At 42.7% G+C, this 25,132-nt stretch overlaps 1 protein-coding gene across 1 annotated transcript; it reads right to left on the minus strand.

Annotated features, from left to right (window-relative positions):
* Positions 1–2,460: 2,460 nt before the first annotated feature.
* On the minus strand, positions 2,461–20,457 carry SFRP2 (secreted frizzled related protein 2). The gene is made up of 3 exons (XM_040331980.1): positions 19,840–20,457; positions 12,634–12,714; positions 2,461–2,971 (listed from the first exon to the last, which is right to left on the minus strand). Exons 1-3 carry the CDS (start codon positions 20,339–20,341, stop codon positions 2,667–2,669), a joined length of 888 nt encoding a protein of 295 aa, XP_040187914.1. The 5' UTR covers positions 20,342–20,457; the 3' UTR covers positions 2,461–2,666.
* Between the last annotated feature and the right edge of the window lie 4,675 nt (positions 20,458–25,132).

A 25,132-nucleotide genomic window follows, 5' to 3' on the forward strand; every position in this document is an offset into this window, starting at 1 on the left:
TTAATGTGTCAAAAGTGTCCGAAGTGTCCGCCATAAGGTCGCAGTACCGATAAAAATCGCTGATCGCCGCCATTACTAGTAAAAAAAAAAAATTACTAAAAATGCCATAAAACTATGCCCTATTTTGTAGATGCTATAACTTTTGCGCAAACGATTATTGCGATTTTTTTTTTTACGAAAAATATGTAGAAGAATACATATCGGCCTAAACTGAGGAAAAACAAATGTTTTTTTATATATTTTTGGGGATATTTATTAAGGCAAAAAGTAAAAAATATTATTATTTTTTCCAAAATTTACGCTCTATTTTTGTTTATAGCGCAAAAAATAAAAACTGCAGAGGTGATCAAATACCACCAAAAGAAAGCTCTATTTGTTTTAAAAAAAGGACACCAATTTTGTTTGGGAGCCACGTCGCACGACCGCGCAATTGTCAGTTAAAGCGACGCAGTGCCAAATCGCAAAAGCTGGCCCGGTCATTGACCAGCAATATGGTCCGGGGCTGAAGTGGTTAAAGCAATTTGCACTTTTACATTTTGGTCTAGCGAGTCTTCTGTGGTTTTGTGGTTTAAAGGGGTTGTAAACCTTCCAGTTTTTTCACCTTAATGCATCCTATGCCGGCATTCGTCTCTATGGACGCAAATGCTGGACTCGGCAGTGCGTCCGCAAGGTAACCCCCTTGGGAAAGCGGTTCGGGGCCACTCTGTGCAAAACAAGCTGCACAGCGGAGGTAAGTATAATATGTTTGTTATTTAAAATAATAATAATTTGAACCTTTACAATCACTTTAAGTGACTTTATGAGAACCCATTGGAGGATAGTCCTGTTCTATGCGAGCTGCCTACCCAGAATCAATGAGCTCTCTCAGGCCCCGTACACACGACCGAGTTTCTCGGCAGAATTCAGCCAGAAACTCGATGGGAGACGTATTCTGCCGAGAAAACCGGTCGTGTGTACACTTTTCGCCGAGGAAACCGACGAGGATCTCGTCGGGCCAAAAAGAGAACATGTTCTCTATTTCCTCGTTAGTCAATGGGAAAAGTTGGCTCGCCGAGATCCTCGGCGGCTTCACAAGGAACTCGACATGCAAAACGATGTGTTTTGCCCGTCGAGTTTCTCGGACGTGTGTACGGGGCCTCAGTGATTACTTTTCTTTCAAGGCTTTGTAAAAATAATTGTTCAATAATAATTGTTCATTTCCCAGCATCTCCGGGATGTGTCTTTTTTGGTACCAGAACAACATTACATGGATTACAGAACCTGCATACAAGTAGACACAGCAACAATCTGCTGAACATAGGGTGGCAATTATTGTGACCATAGGAACATTTATGCAGGTAGGAAGTGCTCTAGAAATGTTACACAAGCACACATGTTGTTCCCTGGTAGTGCTAGATCCTTTGCATCTCCATTGAGGTCTATTTACGCAGTTGGAAGGTTATGTACAGCCAAATGGCTGAAGTCCTAAATTGTATGGCAGCTGTACCTTCCAACACATCTGATAATGCTATCAAAAAAGAGATACCGGTAATTGCTGGAGATGAGAGTTGGCTTAGTGTTATATACTTTGTCATAATAAGCCATTTGTTTTTTTCCTACCAGAGAACAATTACTGGTACAGCGATAAAATAGCATTTAATTTATGAACATAGATCAAATAACATTCAGTATTCATTCCTCTGTTTAAAACAGGCATATCACTGCTTAACCGATGTGTTTTTTTTTTTTTTTTTTTAATACTAAACAGTTGTCAGTATAATAAAATGCAAAAAGAACTGTTAATGTTTTTAGGTACACTTGTCAATGTAAAATCCTGATTTCTTAAATGTTGTGCTCTATTAATAAAGTCCTCTAACAATTCTATCACTTCTAAAAGCATACAAAATTATGAAGAGTCTCTTAAAGTGGAGGTTCACCCTCAAAAAAAATTCTGACATCACACGGAGTCGCGCCATCCTACCGACAGAATGCCAGTGTTTTTTTTTTTTATCAGCACATACCTCGTTATCACGATTTTCACCTCACGGCAATCCCGCGGGAGTGGGCGTTCCCAAGCACTGCCTGTGATTGACAGGCTTCCGAACGGCGCATACTGCGCGTCACAGGTTGCCGTAAAAACCCGAACGTCGGTGCGGCTCTATACGGCGCCTGCGCACCGACGTTCGGGTTCTGTCGGCAACCTGTGACGCGCAGTATGCGCCGTTCGGAAGCCTGTCAATCACAGGCAGTGCTTGGGAACGCCCACTCCCGCGGGATTGCCGTGAGTTGAAAATCGTGATAACGAGGTATGTGCTGATAAAAAAAAAAAAAAAAAACACCGGTATTCTGTCGGTAGGATGGCGCGACTCCGTGTGATGTCAGAATTTTTTTTAAGTTTGCATCTGGTAAATACTTTTCTAGCTCTTTACTCGTGGCCATCATAAAAAATATTTGAACTTTTAAAATTTTTCATATTATTTACAAGGTTTGCTTCAATTTTTAATAATAATAATAAAAAATAATAATAAAAATAATAATTATATTCATACAAAAGGCATCGCCCCCCACCTTTTTCAGTTATACTTCAGAAAGGGGTGGGTTCCCAGACGAGGGAGGAAGGTGCAAAAAAAAAAGAAAAAAACAAAAAAAATAGACTAGCCCCAGTGCTGAAAGAGTTAATGGAAGGCCTAGCACTGCAGCTTGCGGATGCTGCGAGAGATCCTTTTAAACTCCCGTTGGCCTTTCTGCCATCGCTTGACTGAGGTGATGACCAGCTCCCCTCCGAGCTTTTGTCCCATCACTAAATAGGGAGCGTTAATGTCATTCATCTCATCGCAGGTACACTGCAGGCCGTCTTTAAGCCACAGCACGGTCTTCTTCAAATCCCTTTCTGTCACCCCATTCAGTTTGTAAATGGTTTTGCTCTTTGTCTCCGGGATGATCTTAGTGTCCCCATTGATGTAGGCGATCTCCTTCACTTTTATCTTCAGGGCTGGTGGAGGCAAAAAAAAAAAGAGGGGGAGGCAAGGAGAGAGAATGGTGAGAAAAAATGCTGACACAGGCACATTAGAAGTCAGAAAGAGCCAGTCTGGGGTGGGAACGTGTTGCTAATGAAACTGTCAGGCTTTGACACAATTACAGCAGGTGGCTCCATTTTTACACCACAAAGGGCATCAAAGTCATTTATGTCAAACCCGTCAGTCTTAACCCTTACCACGTCTGACTGACAATCGCTGCACAGCTGAATGTACTGTTCTCTAAAAGGGATCAACATATCTCCATAAGAAAGGTTAATGAGTGTAGATATATAAACATATGTTTTCATGACACATCGATTCTAAGAGGGAATATAACATCTGCAATCTGAGGGGGCAGCCTGGGGCCCAAAGTTCTCGGATCTTTCACATTTAAAACCAGTTGTCCGAATGTGGCCCCCACAAGAAGAAAAATAAGGGTGAGCTGAAGGGCTTGGAATGTTTTTCTAGAAACTTCAGCAGACGCTCTTATTTTGTATGCCTATATAAGACATGGCAAACGTAAGTGATTGACTAGATGGTACAAGGAATACAATGAATAGAGAAAGCCAGCAGTGGTCCTGATATCCTCTCCTTCACCATCTGGAGACTGTCGATACCTACACTGATTGTCATGACTAGGTGGCTTATATTAAGTACATTTTCCTCACATGTTTGGGAGTAGATTTTTTATCAATTAATTTACTAAGGCTAATGCACAAGACCGGTGCGCCCTCTTTTTTTTACTGCTAGGATACCCTTAGGCCCCTTTCAGACTGGGGCGGGAGCCGTGGTGGCGGTATAATGCCGCTAAAAAATAGCAGCGCTATACCGCCGTGAATTCCCGCGGGAATCAGCCGCTAGCGGTGCGGTATTAACCCCCGCTAGCGGCCGATAAAGGGTTAATACCGCCCGCAATGCGCCTCTATAGAGGCGCATTGCGGGCGGTATTGCCGCAGTTTCCCATTGTTTTCAACGGGAAGGAGCGGTATACATGCCGCTTCTCTCACCGCTCCAAAGATGCTGCTGACAGGAGCATCTCCCACCAGCGCATCGCCTCAGTGTGAAAGCCCTCAGGCTTTCACATTGAGTCTGCAGTGAAGGAGTTTTTCAGGCGGGATAGCAGCGCTGTACTGCCTTCAATGTGAAAGGGGCCTTATCCTGGAGGGCAGCAAGGCCTGAAAAATGATCCTTTGAACACTAGATCACCTCTGGACATCACACTTATGAGCAAGAGTATTTGCTGCTATCTACAACAAATAGAGAGATTGTATCAGGAGTGCAGGTTTGAAGTTAACCGAATTACACAATTTGATATCACTTATCTCCTTATCACTTTCTGAAACAAGAAAAAAAAAATATACTGTATTTATTGGCGTATAACACTCACTGTTTTAACCTGAAAATAGAGGGTAAACTGTGCCTGCGTGTTATACGCAGGGGGCTGTGGAAAGTTTTTTTCCTGAAACTTCCCTAGGGTGCGTGTTATACGCCTGTGCATGTTATACGCCGATAAATACGGTATATATATATATATATATATATATATATATATATATATTTTAAATGCAAATACAATATGGTGTGTGCTATTTTATATGTAAATGGTATTAAAATTGACCTTTTCAATCTGCAGGAATTTTTTTTTTTTTTATAATTTTATAATTTCATTTTATTAAAAATTACCTTAAAAAAAGGTATTTATTGCTCCACGCAATGTGACTTGGGGCATTCTTTTAGACCAGGGGTGCCCAACCTTTTGAAGAGTGAGGACCACCTTTGCGACTTGGTAATGGGTCACGGGCCACAATGAGCAGAGCGGGTGGATGGCAGCCCACTCTACTCTATAGAGCCCACTCTACTTTTTTTTGGCGGATCGGATTGGAGGTAGGACACTTACATCTGCTACTCCTTAGAGGTGAATGGAGGGTCCAATTGGGTCGGACTGACCGTATCAAAGGGGCCTTTGGCTCAGTGCAGGTTACACGAAGGTGCACTGCTCTGCACCTGCGGATCAGTTTGAAAGCAGCCCAGTAACCACTGCAGAACAGATATGCCCATATATACATTGTGATTTTAGTAATAAACTTACCTTTAATAACAGTATTCTATTCTATTCCATCCTAGAGCAGAAGGTTGTGGGCCACATCAGAGGGCTCCGCGGGCCATATATGGCCCCTGGGCCACTGGTTGGGCACCCCTGTTTGCGTGAAGAATACTTTTGGAATCATTATCAAAATTACTACACGTGTGATTGTCTCACATTCTAGACCCCCATCCCAGAAGCCTGCACAGAGTTGGAATTTAAATTACAGCAATCCTCTGCAACAGGACTTTTAATTTTTATCTCTTTTCTAAAGCCCTGAACACACGGGCCGAATGCCGGCTGACATTGGGCGGTCCAATAAAAACCAGGCCCATGTGTATGGCAGCCGGGCTGGCTTCTGTCGGGCAAGCATGCTGGAAAACCAGCATCCGACCGGATCCCAATCAGTGCTTTCAGCCAATGACTGGGAACGCTAACTGGAGTGTTTTGGCATGGGGACGGGGGGGCACGTCCCCCTATCAGAACACAATAGCTTAGTGGAGGAGATTGCTGGACTAATGTTGGATCGTTAGCACAGCGGCTCTGACAGGAACTGAGTTTTGGAAAAGACTAATTTAGCCGGATTCAGAAAGACTTACGCCGACGTATCTTCTGATACGCCGCGTAAGTACACGAATGCGCCGTCGTATCTCTGCGCCTGATTCTTGAAATAAGATACGCCTGAATTTTGGCTCCATCCGACTGACGTAAGTCTCCTACGCCGTCGTATCTTGGGCGCATATTTACGCTGGCCGCAAGGGGCGCTTCCATTGATTTACGCGTCGAATATGTAAATGAGCGAGATGCGCCGATTCACGAATGTACTTACGCCCGTCGCAGTAATCTACGCCATTAACGTAAGGCGTACGTCCGGCGTAAAGTTATTCCACACAATAGCAGGTGCAAGTCATGTTAGGGTATGGACGTCGGAACAGCCGTCATATTTTACGTCGTTTACGTAAGTCGTACGTGAATGGGGCTGGGCGTAGGTTACGTTCACGTCGTAGGCATTGAGCCGTCGTATCTTAGGGAGTATATGCGACGTGATTCTGAGCATGCGCCCGTGCCTTCATTTACATGGGGTCACGCTTCATTTTAATACATCACGCCCACTTCCTTGCTACTTGAATTAGGCGGGCTTACGCCGGCCAATTTACGCTACGCAGCCGCAACTTACGGAGCAAGTGCTTTGTGAATACTGGTCTTGCCTCCCTATGTTACGTCGGCGTAGCACATATGAGATGCGCTACGCCGGCCAAAAAATGCACCGCACTACGAGAATCCGGCTAATAGTGTGTACCAGGCTTTAGACCCTTTAAAGCTAGTGGGTCACATATGTTGCTGCTTTCCTTATGGCACACTGAGATTACTCAGGTGATGATAATAAACAGAGATTCTCTTACTCAGTAAACCGTTTGAAAAAGGACTAGGCTCAAGCATTCGTTTCTTCTCAACAGAGGAATATTAGGTCTTCTTCTCAAGAAAACTGAAGTTTTACTTTAACATTTAAAGCAATTACTGGGCCTGTTCTTTTAGATGTAGATTCCATCCTCTCCCTCTCCATGAAGGTAATGCAATTAAAGAGATTTTCTGAGTATTTCAATTTCTCAAAGTGTTTAGAACACGAATATTGTAATATAATATGTTATTTTGTTTTTTTGGAAGAAGAATTTGTTTCTTAAAACATATTTCTGGAAACCCCATACCAGCAAATTTACAGAATTGATTAGTCTGTTTCCATTCTCCTTATCTAAATGTTGGAGCCACAGAGTTTGAATGATTTACACTGTGCTCAGTGCGTGTGTAATTACCAGCATGGCTTTCATTACTTTATAGAATATTTTGGCTGAGGTATAAAAAAAAATAAAAAAATAAACCGAAGAAGAAGTAAGTAAAGGGCTGCCTGTGCTAAGTAAGTACAGCCTATTACAAAAATTGCAATTGGTTGCTATAGGCAACAAGTTTACTTTGTATTAATAAAAAGATAAAAAAAATAAAGAATAGCTATTACCAGGGGCGGACTGACAACTCATGGGGCCCCCGGGCAATAGAAGATTATGGGGCCCCTCTGGCTTACAGATGGCCACCACGCCAGGAGGCAGTGCAGAGGCGGGGCAGCTAAAATTTTGGGATATTCACATTAAAAGCATGTCAGTTTCGGACATATCAGGGACAGATCTAAAAAAAACACAGATTTTTACATACTGTCCCTGATGGGGCCCCCTAGTGGCATGGGGCCCTCGGGCAGTGCCCGAGTGACTCAATGGTCAGTCCGCCCCTGGCTATTACGCTTAGTGAATCAGAAATAATGCCAATAAGTCATCCTGCTAAAGACCATCACTAGCGATACAAGTATTAAGATGTCCCTACGTTTCTAGAAAGTTTGGTGAAGTTTTATATTATCTATCGTATTACAAGCACAACACTTGTCACTAGTTACAATGGATACTTCAAGGGCCTGGGTTACAGTCTATTTTAATGGGCACCTGGGGAGCCTGAAAACTTGAGATGCTCCGAAATGCATTATTTTGGCCTGGCCTCGTACTTCACTTTTAGGTCAGTGAGATCACCCATCATAGTGATGTCCAATAGTGTTGGTTTATGATTCAAGGCAAGGGTCTTCAAACTAGGGCCCTCCAGGTATTTGCACCCACTTCCGGGAGTCCTCACTGCGGGGATTCTGCGGGTAGTGCGTCACTTCCTGCCCCCGCCCGTTGTGTTCTAAGAAACACTCGGCTCCCAGAACACAGCGGGAACCAGTGAGGATGGCACTGTGCAACTCGCGCATGTGCCGCAGGGAACCGGGCAGTGAAGCCGGAGCGCTTCACTTCCTGGTTCCCTCACCGAGGATGGCGGCGGGGGGGGCAGCAGAGTGACGAGCGATCGCTCATCCTCTGCTGCCGATGGTGCTGGACTCCAGGACAGGTAAGTGTCCTGATAATAAAAGTCAGCAGCTGCAGTATTTGAAGCTGCTGGCTTTTAATATTTTTTTTTTCGGCGGAGATTCACTTTAAGGCTGGGTTCACACTACGATTTTCCCGTCCGTCAGCCGCATACGATTTCAGTATTGAAAACGTACGGGCCCGTATGGGAAAACGCATACATAGACAATGCATTGCAAATCGTATGCACTCAGATGCATCCGGGTGCGTACGATTTGCTGGCAAAACGTTTTTTAACAGTACGCAAAACCGTGTTCAACCACGGTTTTGCGGCCGTTTTTGAAACCGTATGGCAAACGCATACGTTTTTTTTTAACATTAAAGTCAATGGAAAACGCACATATGTGCGGTTCCATACGTTTACGTCCGTTTCAGCCGCATACGTTTTTTCATATAAATCGTATGCGGCTGATGGACGGGAAAATCGTAGTGTGAACCCAGCCTAACTTGCTTTGGAAAAAGGACGAGCAAGAAGTCCAGCACTGTTAATTTTATTTAATTTGTTCCAGTAAAGGATGGGGGCTTGTAAGTGAAAGTGAAGGTGCAGCAGAGAAAGATCAGGTCCCCCTCCTCTGCTAGACAGACTTGTGCTGTGTGGGCAGAGCTGTGTAAATCCCAGAACTGGATGGACAGATAAACAAATCTTTTGGCAAATAAAGCAGCTCCCTTATGTATTGGTTTAATTGTTGGTGTAATTGGTGAATTTCGCTGTTTTGGCTGAACCTCCACTTTAAGTTTCAGGGTCAGATCCTAATATAAAAAAAGTACCTTATACTGAAAAACAACACTTCCTGGGAGAAGAATATGAATATGACTATATTTTGTGACATCCACTGCTTCCATTGTTGCCTCATTATAGAACTGTTAACGTTGTAACAAATGCTCGCTTTACGGGCTGGAGCGCATTCCATTGAGTCGTACTACAAATTCCCAGAGGAAGCAACACAACGAAAACATTTGTAGAATGGGCTGAGGTCCTGTCTGCAAGTTTTATACCATCACCACATTGTAATGACTTTGGAAATAGAATTGTCTGGGTATTTTAAATTAGCCAGGCGCTGTCAGCCTTCCTTGGTATGTGTTTTCTGTATTAAAGTGGCAGCTTGTTTTCATTTGTCAGGATTAATATCCCGTACAAGCAAGGCCATGCTGTTCCATACAAGTGCTACAATTGTATATAAGTTATGGCTGCGCTAGAACCGGGCTATAGACTTATTCTATCATTCGCGTCTAACTAATCAACATCTAACATCATCAATCAAGTCTAAAGCCATAATGTTAGGGCTGTTTTTCTAGGGGTCCCGGAGTTACCCCCCTAGTTAAAATAGTAGCTGTATGATTTATGTTAGCAATAGCTTTTGTTTCCTGTTTTACGAAGCATAGTGGAAAGCTTGTTTATAAAATAATCCAACTCCATGTCAGCTCAGGTCTACATTCTAATTGCACGTCACCACGTCACACTACCTGTACCCAAACAAGCCGCCATGTCTGTCAATCAACTTACAATAACAAATGATTCTACCGACTACGAAAAACCTCTTTCTTTTTTTGGAGGGTTGCTTGCTTTGTATTTTGAACACCTCGTCCAAAAATTGATTTATCTCATTTTCTGATTTTTGGAAAAAACTTTTGAAAAAGTTTATAATGCTACTGAACGACATCAAAGAATTAGTAGGAGAATGAAATCAGATTGGTTTGCTATCATTTTGTGTTGCTATTATGTTTATCTAATTTCTCAATTATAAGTAACAGTTTCATATTAGACAGCAAACTATCCTTTAGACCAGGGGTCTCCAAACTATAGCCCTTCAGTTGTTCAGGAACTACAATTCCCATCATGCCTAGTCATATCTGTGAATGTCAGAGTTTTTACAATGCCTCATGGGATGTGTAGTTCCGCAACAGTTGGAGGGCCGTAGTTGCTTTAGACCATGGGTGCTCAACCTGGTGCCCTCCAGCTGTTGCAGAACTAAAAGTCCCATCACGCCTCTGCCTTTGGGAGTCATGCTTGCAACTGTCAGTGGCTTGCAACGCCTCATGGGACATGTAGTTCCGCAAAAGCTGGACGGCCACAGGTTGAGCACCTATGCTTTAGACCAGTGGTCATCAACCCCTGTCCTCAGGGCCCACTAACAGGCCAGGTTTGCAAGATAACTGAAATACATGACAGGTGATATCAATTGCTGCTCAGTGATTGCAGTATTCTAGTCTGCCTCTCCCCAAGGTAATACATAAAACCTGGCCTGTTAGTGGGCCCCTGAGGACAGGGTTGATGACCACTGCTTTAGACCAGAGATCTCAAACTGGCGGCCCTCCAGCTGTTGTGGAACTAGCAAGTCCCATCATGCCTCTGCCTGTGGGAGTCATGCTTGCAACTATCAGTGGCTTGTAATGCCTCATGGGACATGTAGTTCCACAATAGCTGGAGGGCCACAGGTTGAGCACCTATGCTTTAGACCAGAGATCTCAAACTGGCGGCCCTCCAGCTGTTGTGGAACTAGCAAGTCCCATCATGCCTCTGCCTGTGGGAGTCATGCTTGCAACTGTCAGTGGCTTGTAATGCCTCATGGGACATGTAGTTCTAAAATAGCTGGAGGGCTACAGGTTGAGCACCCATGCTTTAGACCAGAGATCTCAAACTGGTGGCCCTACAGCTGTTGTGGTACTAACAAGTCCCATCATGCCTCTGCCTGTGGGAGTCATGCTTGTAACTGAAAGCCTTGCAATGCGTCATGGGACTTGTAGTTCCGCAACAGCTGGAGGGCCACCAGTTTGAGCACCCATGCTTTAGACTCATTATAAGCATAAAATTAGCCAAGAGAAAATCATAGATTAATCCTGCTGCTGGCTATTGTATTGTGACAGCTGGCACCTGCAGCTGCCAGAATACCAGAACAGTGACTGCAGCTGATTGGCTGCAGTCACTATTTGGCTGACTTTTTTCGGTCTGGCTTCTTTGACTTCTCAATCAAAATTTGTTGAGCTGTGTGGTGAGTGCAGGGCCAGTCGAAAATTGAAGCCATGTATGGCCAGCTTAGGAGCTAGCCAGCTGTCAGACAGTCTTCATTACCCCAGATGATCATTGCTTTGATTGCATTTATCTGACATGCTTATATGTTCCGTAAAGGCCCGTTTCCATTCCCATCACAGGGAACAGTAGGGAAGAAGAGGGGGCACCTTCGAAATGTGTCAGTTGCTTTTTGGAGTATACATCCCACTTCTGTTGCTTGCCAGCTGATCTTGCTGGATGATGCACCTTATGGACTTTACACTCTATGCTTGAATATGTAACTCGTTTGTTTAAATTGTCACATATTAAAGTGTTGCAGAGGTAATGCGCAAGGCCGGTGCGCTCTTTGTTCCTTTTTCCCTTTAACAATAGGGAAAATGTCTAATAACTGTCTAATGACAGTTCAACGAATTTATGCATCTTTTACAGTGAATCCTAGACACCTCAAACTACTATAACAGGATTTAAAGTGTTACTAAACCCAGGACCCTGCATTCACCATATCTGGTCTCCCACAGTACACAGAAGATGGAAATACAATTATTTTAGTAAATATAAAACTGCTAAATACTTTTCCTCATCAGCAGTATATAGCAGTCTTGTGACTTCAATCAGTTTCTGACAAAGCTTGGAAGAGGAGTTTTCATTTTCCCCTGCCCCTCAGTCTGGACAGTGCTTATTGGCCCTGTGCTGATCACATGCATTCTCCCAAGAAAAAAACTGAGCACGTGCAGCCTGACTCCAATTGCTCTGTATTATGTTCCATATTCAGTGGAAAAAAAGGAGGATCTGTGCATACAGGATCAAACAGCTTTTTTTTACACAATGCAGAGGATTAACCCTTAGGTTCCACAGTGAGTATAACAAGCATGCTTTACTGCATATACAGACTGATTTTACTGTTGTGGGCTTAGTGACACTTTAAATTCAAACATTTAACAGCACTAAATACATCCAATCCAGTAACATAACATAAAACCAATATCATTTAGAAAAAAAAAAAAAAAAAAAAAAATCGGGTCCCCAAACATACCACCAGTAGTCAGGCATTTATAACAGAATTAACAAAATGAGACATTGGGTTTGATTTACTAAAACTGGAGAGTGCAAAATCTGGAAGCTGTGGACTGTAGCCAATCAGCTTCTACCTTCAGCTTGTTCAGTTAAGCTTTGACAAAAAACTGAAAGCTGATTGGTTTCCATGCAGAGCTGTACTAGATGGTGCACTCTCCAGTTTTAGTAAATAAACCCCAATGTGGGTAGCTAGGTTATAGCTGCCACTGCTAGGAGGCAGGAACAGCCACCACATGACTTCCATCGACTCCCAAAAACCATGAAACATAGGCGGGCACCGGCAACAAATTGTTTTGGGCATCTGGATTAAATGCGTTACTTAGCTTCCCTTATGTCTCAGACACCGTTACTTTAGAGCCCTGTACAGCACCTAAATTAAGAAATACTTAAATGCCTTTGTTTAGATTGAAGAACTTCAATGCAAACTTCATTTTAAAGAAAACCTGGTTCACATTTCACCATCAATTATCTGGTTCATTAGCCACTAAACATCTTTTAGTAAGGAACATGTATTGTGCAATTTCTTACCAAAATCATTTTTGCAGAGGTTCTCCACAATGTCATTGTCATCCTCATTGCTGCTTTTACAGGCTTCACAGACTTTGGGCGCTAAAGAGAACAGAACAAGGTTTAGGAAGGCGGCCTTATGCTTACTGAACAGCAGGAGGCGCTAAAGAACAACACGCATTATCAAGCATAATCACATCTTTTCTTTTTTCTTTTTTTTTTTCAAAATATTTTTTATTGTATCACATCTTTTCAAACATGACTCAGATACAAACTTGACCTAAACTCAAAACCTAATGAGTTACTTTGTCCCAGGAAAACTTTTTCCTTGAGTACTGCTAACATTTTATTTAATAACATCCCATGAAAGAAGGAACACCTATATAAACTCACCCATTCTCATCGCCTGCAGTTTGTAACATACACTCTGATCAGCAGTAACGGCTGTCAGGCAGAGCCAGCATCTTGGCACACAAGAGCAGACTGCTAATGGTGTTTGCTTTAAAATGTGTCTACAGCCAAAAGGTTTTTTTTTTGTAGATTTGGATAGAGCAGTCTGTGTCTCCGCTGAAGATTCAACCTCCCAATTTGCCATCTTGACCATTGTCAGCAAGACTTAAAGGGAAGGAAGGAAGGAAAGAGAGGAAAAAAGAGAGAGAGAGAGAGAGAGAGAGAGAGAGAGAGAGAGAGAGAGAGAGAGAGAGAGAGAGAGAGAGAGAGAGAGAAGAAGGAATGAAGGAAAGAGAAAGAAAGAAAAAATAAATAAAGAGAGAGAGAGAGAGAAGAAGAAGAAGAAGGAAGGAAGGAAAGAGAAAGAAAGAGAAAGAAAGAAAAAAGGAAGAAAGAGAGCGAGAAAGAGAGAGAGAGAGAGAGAGAGAGAGAGAAAAGAAGGAAGAAAGCAAGAAAGAAAGAGAACAAGAGAGAAAAAAGGAAGAAAGAGAGCGAGAGAGAAGAAGGAATGAAGGAAGGAAGGAAAGAGGAAGAAAGAAAAAAGGAAGAAAGAGAGCGAGAAAGAGAGAGAGAGAAAAGAAGATAGAAAGCAAGAAAGAAAGAAAGAAAGAGAACAAGAGAGAAAAAAGGAATAAAAAGAGTGTGTGAGACAGAAGGAAGGAATGAAATAAAGAAAAAGAACGAAAGGAAAAGAGAGGAAAGAGAAAAAGAAAGAGAGCGAGAAAGAGAGAGAGAAAATAGGAGAGAGAGGGAGAAAAAAGAAAGAAAGAAAGAAGGAAAGAAAAAAGAAAGAAAAAGAGAGAGAGAGAGAGAACAAGATAGAAAAAAGGAAGAAAACGAGTAAGAGAGAGAGAAGGAAGGAAGGAATGAATGAAATAAAGAAAAATAAAGAAAGAGAGGAAAGAGAAAAAGAAAGAGCGAGCAAGAGAGAGAAAAAAGGAGAGATAGGGAGAAAGAAGGGAAGAAATAAAGAAAGAAAGAAAGAAAGAAAGAAAGAGAGAGAGAGAGAGAGGAAGAAAGAAATAAAGAAAGGGAGGAAAGAAAGAAAGAAAGAAAGAAAGAAAGTGAAGAAAGAGAGAGGAATGAAGGAAGAAAGAAAGAAAGAAAGAAAGAAAGAGAAGAAAGAAAGAAAGAAAGAAAGAAAGAAAGAAAGAAAGAAAGAAAGAAAGAAAGAAAGAAAGTGAAGAAAGAAAGAAAGAGAGAGGAATGAAGAAAGAAAGAAAGAAAGAAAGAAAGAGAGAGAGAGAGGAAGAAGAAGAAAGAAAGAAAGAAAGAAAGAAAGAAAGAAAGAAAGAAAGAAAGAAAGAAAGAAAGAAAGAAAGAAAGAAAGAAAGAAAGAAAAAGAAAGAAAAAGAACGAAAAAAGGAAGAAAGAGAGAGAGAGAGAGAGAGAGAAGAATGAAGAAAGGAAGGAAAGAAAGAAAGAAAGAAAGAGAGGAAAGAAAAAAAGAAAGAGAAAGGAAGAGAGACAAAAAAGGAGAGAGAGAGAGAAAGAAAGAAAGGAAGGGAAGAAAGAAAGAAAGAGAACAACAAGAAAGGCAGGAAAGAGAAAAAGAGCAAGAGATGAAAGGAAGGAAGAGAGAGAGAGAAAGAAAGGAAAGAAGGAAGGAAGGCAGGAAGGAAGGAAGGAAGGAAGGAAGGAAGGAAGGAAAGAAGGAAGGAAGGAAGGAAGTGTCTGGCACGTCCACCTAGCAACACTAGGGTCGTCGGTTCAAATCCTAACCAAGGCACTACCCGCCTGGAGTTTGTATGTTCTCCCTGTGTCTGCGCAGTTTTCCTCCCACACTCCAAAGACAAGCTGGTAGGTAAACTGTCCCTAGTATGTGTATGAATATGAGTTAGGGACCATAGATTGTAAGCTCCTGGAAAGCATGGACTGATGTGAATGTACAGTATACTGTATATATAAAAGTGCTGCATAAACTGATGGCGCTATATACGTACCTATAACAAATACATAAAGTTGTCAGTTAAACAGTAATAGAGGTAAATTTGTCCAATGGGGTATTTTGTTCCAGTGACAGCTGTCTGAGAGGGGATTTATTATGTCCTGTTGGGTCTATAGGACAGGAGCTGATGGAAAGATTCCCTATTGGGAATCAAATGGCAAAAAAAAAAAAAAAAACATTCGATTTGTAGGGTTAAAAAAAAAAAAAAAAAGAAGAAAAGTTTGGGATCTAGATAAACTTTGAGAACAGCAGACACAGACGTTTTTTTAACCATCCACTGGTTTGTCTTTTATTGGCTGCATATGAACTAAATTAAAGTTGCATCCATTAAGGTCACTGCAGAGGCACAAGCTGCTCCCGTGCCAGTAAAGTTTGTCTTGCATCTTGTCCAGCCTGTGCAGTAAATAGGGGTAGGACTATTTAAAAGCATACTTAACTCACAGCAAAAGATTGTATATTGCCTTGTTAATTTGGAAAAGAGGACAGCAGAATGTAGTCAGGACCAGATTTTTATAGTAACCAGATGGGGGACATCTTTATGTAGAGGTTTTATAGTGCTAATGGGGGTTACAGGGCTGCTCCGATGAACGCAGTCATCGGAGCTCTGCTTTTCTAGATATATAATGACGTAGGCTATATATATATATATATATATATATATATATACTTTTTTTATATTAATATATATATATATATATATATATATATATATACACACACTTTTTTATTATTATTGTGCATTGTTTTTATGAGCATTGGTGTCCTTGCACTGATTTATCTGACTTGGTTTTTGTGGGTGATGATGCTCTTGTTGAATTGTAACCAAGAATTAGCATAGAAATCCATTAGTATAAGCCAAAATCAAACGAATTATTCTTAGCTACACCCCAGGATTGTTATCTAGTAACCTTTGCCTATATCACAATACAGAATTTATATAGCGCCCAACAGTGTGTGCAGCACTTTACAAAGTACAGGGGGACAGTAGAGTTACAATGCACCTTTATAAAAGCAGTGTGTGATGATAAACACTTGTATAGACAGTCAGTTTCCCTGGGTTTGAAATGAACTTTAACTACAAGTTTGCAGATGACTGTTCTGAGGCTGCGTTTGCCCTGTTTTTGCAGCAGGTACTAATGTGACCCGCTGGCAGGCAAAGCAGGTCAAGCTAAATGTTTTGCATTGAAACGCATGCAGTTGTGCGTTAGAATGCAAAAGGCACCCGTCTGCATGAGCCCTTAGGCTGACCATACACTATGCAATGAGATTGTACAATCACCTTTAGATCTATCATCAACTATGTTGTGCAGGAGGCTGCCTGATTTGATACAAATAAAAAGATTGATTAACTGTATCCTCATATTACTTTGTTTTGGCAACTTCAAAATAAATTGGGGTTGTACAATCCGGTTGTACAGCGTATAAGCGCTGCGCAAACTGTTGGCGCTATATAAATCCTGTATAATAATAATAATAATGGTCAGCCTTAAATACACACTTCTAATATATATGAATGATTCACACCCCTCTCCCTGTAAGCTGCCAAATGTACTACATAGCTATCAGTCCTGCAACAGTAATTAATTACATAGCTGCCAACATTTTAAAAATTTCCAGGGAGCCTTGAATGCTGATCTAATCAGAGCACTGCCAGCCCTTCTCCACCAGGGTTCCTCCAGAGTTGTTTAAGGTTCTTTGATATGTAACTCATTTACCACCCATTTCACAGTGCCTGCATAGTTTTGGGGTCAATCTGCTTGACATGAAGATCTTTTTTTTAGTCTGTCTGTAAGGGACATCCTTCCCACCAACCACCAATGTAAGGGGCATTTTTCTCACTGACCACCAATGTAAGGGACATTCTTTTCCCTGACCATCCAGGTAAGGAGGTATTCTTCGCAATGACCACCGATGTAAAATTGGCATTCTTCCTACTGACCACCAATGTAGGGGGGCAATTATTCCCACTGACCACCAATGTAAAGAAGGCATTCTTCCCACTGACCAACAATGTAAAGGATGACATTCTTTCCACTGACCAACAATGTAAAGGATGACATTCTTCCCACTGACCAACAATGTAAAGGATGACATTCTTCCCAATGACCACCAATGTAAAGGATGACATTCTTCCCAATGACCACCAATGTAGGGGGGCAATTATTCCCACTGACCAACAATGTAAAGGATGACATTCTTCCCACTGACCAACAATGTAAAGGATGACATTCTTCCCAATGACCACCAATGTAAAGGATGACATTCTTCCCACTGACCAACAATGTAAAGGATGACATTCTTCCCAATGACCACCAATGTAAAGGATGACATTTTTCCCACTGACCAACAATGTAAAGGATGACATTCTTCCCAATGACCACCAATGTAAAAAGTGGCATTCTTCCCACTGGCCACCAATGTAATGAGTATTTTTCCCACTGACCACCAATGTAATGAGTATTTTTCCCACTGACCACCCATTTATGGAGTATTATTCCCACTGACCACCAATGTAAGGAGTATTTTTTCCACTGACCACCAATGTAATGAGTATTTTTCCCACTGACCACCAATGTAAGGAGTATTTTTCCCACTGACCACCAATGTAAGGAGTATTTTTCCCACTGACCACCAATGTAAGGAGTATTGTTCCCACTGACCACCAATGTAAAGGAGGCATTCTTCCCACTTATCACCAATATAAATGTGACATGCTTACCACTGACCCATCCAATGTAAGAAAGGCATTCTTTGCACTGACCACAAATGTAAAGATTACATTCTTCCCACTGACCACCAATGTAAGGGACATTCTTTTTACTGAACAGCATAGTAAAAGGGGCATTCTTCCCACTGACCAACATTGTAAAAGGGGCATTTTTTCCACTGACCACCAATATAAGGGTGACATTCTTACCACTGGCCCCTCCAATGTAAGGAAGGCGTTCTTCCCACTGACCACCAACGTAAGGATGACATTCTTTCCACCTACCACCAATGTAAGGGGAGCATTGTTACCACTGACCACCAATCTAAAAGGGGGCATTCTTCCCACTGACCACCAATGTAAGGGGGCATTCTACCCACTGACCACCAATGTAAGGGGGCATTTTTCCCACTGACCACCAATGTAAGGGGGCATTCTTCCCACTGATCACCAATGTAAAGGTCCCCACCAACTCTCACTCTAAGGGTGACATTCCTCCCACTAACCCCCAATGTTAGAGGGGATTATCCTTCTCGTTGACCACCAATGGACTGGTTTTAGCAGGGGATCCCCCCAGACCTGAAAACTATTTCTAAGTGTACCTGCACTATAAAAAGGTGTAGATATCCTGGTCTAAGCAATACAAGTCCATCATGAGACATGTTACTATGCAGCATCCCCATCCTTTGGTGACACATTATTAGGATGATAGAAGCTAGGAAGTAGAAGCTATAATAAAAGACATTAAGAGAAGCTGAATAATACAAACATCTTGTGGTAATTCCAGGAGCACCCCTGGCCACAGGTGACATTCCCTTCCCTGGCCATGGGTGACATTCCCTTCCCTGGCCATGGGTGACATTCCCTTCGATGGGTGACCTTTCCATTCCCTGGGTGACATTCCCTTCCCCGGCCATGGGTGACATTCCATTCCCTAGGTGCCATTCCCTGGCCATGGGTGACATTAGTACCTTCTATGGACCTGAGAGACATTTCCTTCCCTGGATGATCCTTCCCTTCCTTGGGTGACATTAGTACCTTCTCTGGACCTGGGTGATCCTTCCCCTCCCTGGGTGACATTAGTACCTTCTCTGGACATGGGTGACCTCCCCTTCCCTGGGTGACATTAGTACCTTCTCTGGACCTGGGTGATCCTTCCCTTCCCTGGGTGTCATTAGTACTTTCTCTGGACCTGGTCCTGGGTGACATTAGTACCTTCTCTGGACCTGGGTGATCCTTCCCCTTCCCTGGGTGACATTAGTACCTTCTCTGGACCTGGTCCTGGGTGACATTAGTACCTTCTCTGGACCTGGGTGACCTTCCCTTCCCTGGGTGACATTAGTACCTTCTCTGGACCTGGATGATCCTTCCCCTCCCTGGGTGACATTAGTACCTTCTCTGGACATGGGTGACCTCCCCTTCCCTGGGTGACATTAGTACCTTCTCTGGTCCTGGGTGACATTAGTACCTTCTCTGGACATGGGTGACCTCCCCTTCCCTGGGTGACATTGGTACCTTCTCTGGACCTGGTCCTGGGTGACATTAGTACCTTCTCTGGACCTGGTCCTGGGTGACATTAGTACCTTCTCTGGACCTGGTCCTGGGTGACATTAGTACCTTCTCTGGACCTGGTCCTGGGTGACATTAGTACCTTCTCTGGACCTGGTCCTGGGTGACATTAGTACCTTCTCTGGACCTGGTCCTGGGTGACATTAGTACCTTCTCTGGACATGGGTGACCTCCCCTTCCCTGGGTGACATTAGTACCTTCTCTGGACCTGGGTGACCTCCCCTTCCCTGGGTGACATTGGTACCTTCTCTGGACCTGGGTGACCTCCCCTTCCCTGGGTGACATTAGTACCTTCTCTGGACATGGGTGACCTCCCCTTCCCTGGGTGACATTAGTACCTTCTCTGGTCCTGGGTGACATTAGTACCTTCTCTGGACCTGGGTGACCTCCCCTTCCCTGGGTGACATTGGCACCTTCTCTGGACCTGGTCCTGGGTGACATTAGTACATTCTCTGGACATGGGTGACCTCCCCTTCCCTGGGTGACATTAGTACCTTCTCTGGACCTGGGTGACATTGGTACCTTCTCTGGACCTGGTCCTGGGTGACATTACCTTCTCTGGTGGCCGGCACTAGATGGTCAGTGCTGGCTGGTGGGATGCACAAGTCATTGTCCTGGGGGAAGCGGCTGCAGTCCAGCATATCTGGCCATGGGAAGCCGAAGGCAGACATGACGGGGGCACAGCTGTCCCTGACTTGCTCACATAGGGAGCGGCACGGCTTGATGGTCTCATCCAGGTCATCAATACACACGGGGGCGAATAGGGAGCACAGGAACTTCTTGGTGTCCCTATGGCATTGCTTCTGTATAAGAGGGATCCAGGAGGAGGCTTGCTGTAGCACCTCTTTCATGGTCTCATGTCCCAGCAGGTTGGGTAGCCTCATGTTGGGGTACTCGATGTCATGGCACAGCAGTAAGGTGGCAGGGATGGGTTTGCAGTTGCTCCTCTTATAAGAGAACTCGGGCTGCCCAAAGGGGAACAAGCCTCTGACCGAGTCCATAGAGTCCGAGGCCAGCACGAAGAGGAAGAGAATGGAGGAGGCTCGGAGACACATGATGAGGAAATAAGAAGAGGTGAGCTCTGCTGTCCGCTATGCTGCTATGGCAGGCTCGGACTACATGCACACCGCCCGGCATCCAAGGGACACTCTGCGCACAGCTCCGCTACACTCCACTTTTCTGCCGGCTTTATGCAAATGTGGGCAGTGGGCGGGGCCTGCTGACAATGATCGGGGAAGGATTGGTCACTGCCTGCTCCTTAGGGAGAAGAAATCCTCCAGTGCTGTGTATAGACTGAGCCATAGAGCAAGACTGACAAAGGGCTGAACACTGCATTGTCTGAGCTGCCTGGGAGCTCCTCATCCCACCAATAACCTGCCTTCCTTTCTTAGTGCTGCTCATACCCCATACAATGTCACATGTATTGTCCATACCCCATACAATGTCACATGTACTGTCCATACACCATACAATGTCACATGTATTGTCCATACATCATACAATGTCACATGTATTGTCCATACACCATACAATGTCACATGTATTGTCCATACACCATACAATGTCACATGTACTGTCCATACACCATACAATGTCACATGTACTGTCCATACACCACCATACAATGTCACATGTACTGTCCATACCCCACCATACAATGTCACATGTATTGTCCATACCCCACCATACAATGTCACATGTATTGTCCATACCCCATACAATGTCACATGTATTGTCCATACACCATACAATGTCACATGAATTGTCCATACCCCATACAATGTCACATGTATTGTCCATACCCCATACAATGTCACATGTACTGTCCATACCCCATACAATGTCACATGTATTGTCCATACCCCATACAATGTCACATGTACTGTCCATACCCCATACAATGTCACATGTATTGTCCATACACCATACAATGTCACATGAATTGTCCATACCCCATACAATGTCACATGTATTGTCCATACCCCATACAATGTCACATGTATTGTCCATACCCCATACAATGTCACATGTACTGTCCATACCCCATACAATGTCACATGTATTGTCCATACCCCATACAATGTCACATGTACTGTCCATACCCCATACAATGTCACATGTACTGTCCATACACCACCATACAATGTCACATGTACTGTCCATACCCCATACAATGTCACATGTATTGTCCATACCCCATACAATGTCACATGTACTGTCCATACACCACCATACAATGTCACATGTACTGTCCATACCCCATACAATGTCACATGCATTGTCCATACCCCATACAATGTCACATGTACTGTCCATACACCATACAATGTCACATGTATTGTCCATACCCCATACAATGTCACATGCATTGTCCATACACCATACAATGTCACATGCATTGTCCATACACCATACAATGTCACATGTACTGTCCATACCCCATACAATGTCACATGTATAGTCCATACCCCATACAATGTCACATGTATTGTCCATACCCCATACAATGTCACATGTATTGTCCATACACCATACAATGTCACATGTACTGTCCATACCCCATACAATGTCACATGTATTGTCCATACCCTATACAATGTCACATGTATTGTCCATACACCATACAATGTCACATGTACTGTCCATACCCCATACAATGTCACATGTATTGTCCATACCCTATACAATGTCACATGTATTGTCCATACACCATACAATGTCACATTTACTGTCCATACCCCATACAATGTCACATGTACTGTCCATACCCCATACAATGTCACATGTACTGTCCATACACCATACAATGTCACATGTATTGTCCATACATCATACAATGTCACATGTATTGTCCATACACCATACAATGTCACATGTACTGTCCATACACCATACAATGTCACATGTATTGTCCATACCCCATACAATGTCACATGTATTGTCCATACCCCATACAATGTCACATGTACTGTCCATACACCATACAATGTCACATGTATTGTCCATACATCATACAATGTCACATGTATTGTCCATACACTATACAATGTCACATGTACTGTCCATACACCACCATACAATGTCACATGTACTGTCCATACACCACCATACAATGTCACATGTACTGTCCATACCCCACCATACAATGTCACATGTATTGTCCATACACCATACAATGTCACATGAATTGTCCATACCCCATACAATGTCACATGTATTGTCCATACCCCATACAATGTCACATGTACTGTCCATACACCACCATACAATGTCACATGTACTGTCCATACCCCATACAATGTCACATGTATTGTCCATACCCCATACAATGTCACATGTACTGTCCATACACCACCATACAATGTCACATGTACTGTCCATACCCCATACAATGTCACATGCATTGTCCATACCCCATACAATGTCACATGTACTGTCCATACACCATACAATGTCACATGTATTGTCCATACCCCATACAATGTCACATGCATTGTCCATACACCATACAATGTCACATGCATTGTCCATACCCCATACAATGTCACATGTACTGTCCATACCCCATACAATGTCACATGCATTGTCCATACACCATACAATGTCACATGCATTGTCCATACACCATACAATGTCACATGTACTGTCCATACCCCATACAATGTCACATGTACTGTCCATACCCCATACAATGTCACATGTATTGTCCATACCCTATACAATGTCACATGTATTGTCCATACACCATACAATGTCACATGTACTGTCCATACCCCATACAATGTCACATGTATTGTCCATACCCTATACAATGTCACATGTATTGTCCATACACCATACAATGTCACATTTACTGTCCATACCCCATACAATGTCACATGTACTGTCCATACCCCATACAATGTCACATGTACTGTCCATACACCATACAATGTCACATGTACTGTCCATACCCCATACAATGTCACATGTACTGTCCATACCCCATACAATGTCACATGTATTGTCCATACCCCATACAATGTCACATGTATTGTCCATACACCATACAATGTCACATGTATTGTCCATACCCCATACAATGTCACATGCATTGTCCATACACCATACAATGTCACATGCATTGTCCATACACCATACAATGTCACATGTACTGTCCATACCCCATACAATGTCACATGCATTGTCCATACACCATACAATGTCACATGCATTGTCCATACACCATACAATGTCACATGTATTGTCCATACCCCATACAATGTCACATCATGTATTGTCCATACACCATACAATGTCACATGTACTGTCCATACACCATACAATGTCACATGTATTGTCCATACACCATACAATGTCACATGTATTGTCCATACCCCATACAATGTCACATGTATTGTCCATACCCCATACAATGTCACATGTACTGTCCATACCCCATACAATGTCACATGTACTGTCCATACCCCATACAATGTCACATGTATTGTCCATACACCATACAATGTCACATGTACTGTCCATACCCCATACAATGTCACATGTACTGTCCATACCCCATACAATGTCACATGTACTGTCCATACCCCATACAATGTCACATGTATTGTCCATACCCCATACAATGTCACATGTACTGTCCATACCCCATACAATGTCACATGAATTGTCCATACACCAAACAATGTCACATGTACTGTCCATACCCCATACAATGTCACATGTACTGTCCATTCCCCATACAATGTCACATGCATTGTCCATACCCCATACAATGTCACATCATGTATTGTCCATACACCATACAATGTCCCATGTATTGTCCATACACCATACAATGTCACATGTATTGTCCATACCCCATACAATGTCACATGTATTGTCCATACCCCATACAATGTCACATGTATTGTCCATACCCCATACAATGTCACATGTATTGTCCATACCCCATACAATGTCACATGTATTGTCCATACCCCATACAATGTCACATGAATTGTCCATACACCATACAATGTCACATGTATTGTCCATACACCATACAATGTCACATGTACTGTCCATACCCCATACAATGTCACATGTACTGTCCATACCCCATACAATGTCACATGTATTGTCCATACCCCATACAATGTCACATGTATTGTCCATACCCCATACAATGTCACATGTATTGTCCATGCCCTATACAATGTCACATGTACTGTCCATACACTATACAATGTCACATGTACTGTCCATACCCCATACAATGTCACATGTACTGTCCATACACCATACAATGTCACATGTATTGTCCATACCCCATACAATGTCACATGAATTGTCCATACCCCATACAATGTCACATGTAATGTCCATACACCATACAATGTCACATGTATTGTCCATACCCCATACAATGTCACATGTATTGTCCATACCCCATACAATGTCACATGTATTGTCCATACCCCATACAATGTCACATGTAATGTCCATACACCATACAATGTCACATGTATTGTCCATACCCCATACAATGTCACATGTATTGTCCATACCCCATACAATGTCACATGTATTGTCCATACCCCATACAATGTCACATGTATTGTCCATACCCCATACAATGTCACATATCATTGTATTGTCCAGGGAAAAAAAATGAACATCCAACACTTCCCTGGGATCACATTCTCCATCCAGATCAGAACAATGCTGATTATTAATCCATTCATTTTGCTCAAAATTGTTGGAAAGCTTGCCATACACTATACAACCAGATCTTTATAAAATGGTGACCACATAGGCTTCATTTTTTTTTTCTTATCCAATCGATGTGCGATTCGAACAAAACA

The sequence above is a fragment of the Rana temporaria genome, chromosome 1, assembly GCF_905171775.1.
Source record: "Rana temporaria chromosome 1, aRanTem1.1, whole genome shotgun sequence".
NCBI classification, from domain to species: domain Eukaryota; kingdom Metazoa; phylum Chordata; class Amphibia; order Anura; family Ranidae; genus Rana; species Rana temporaria.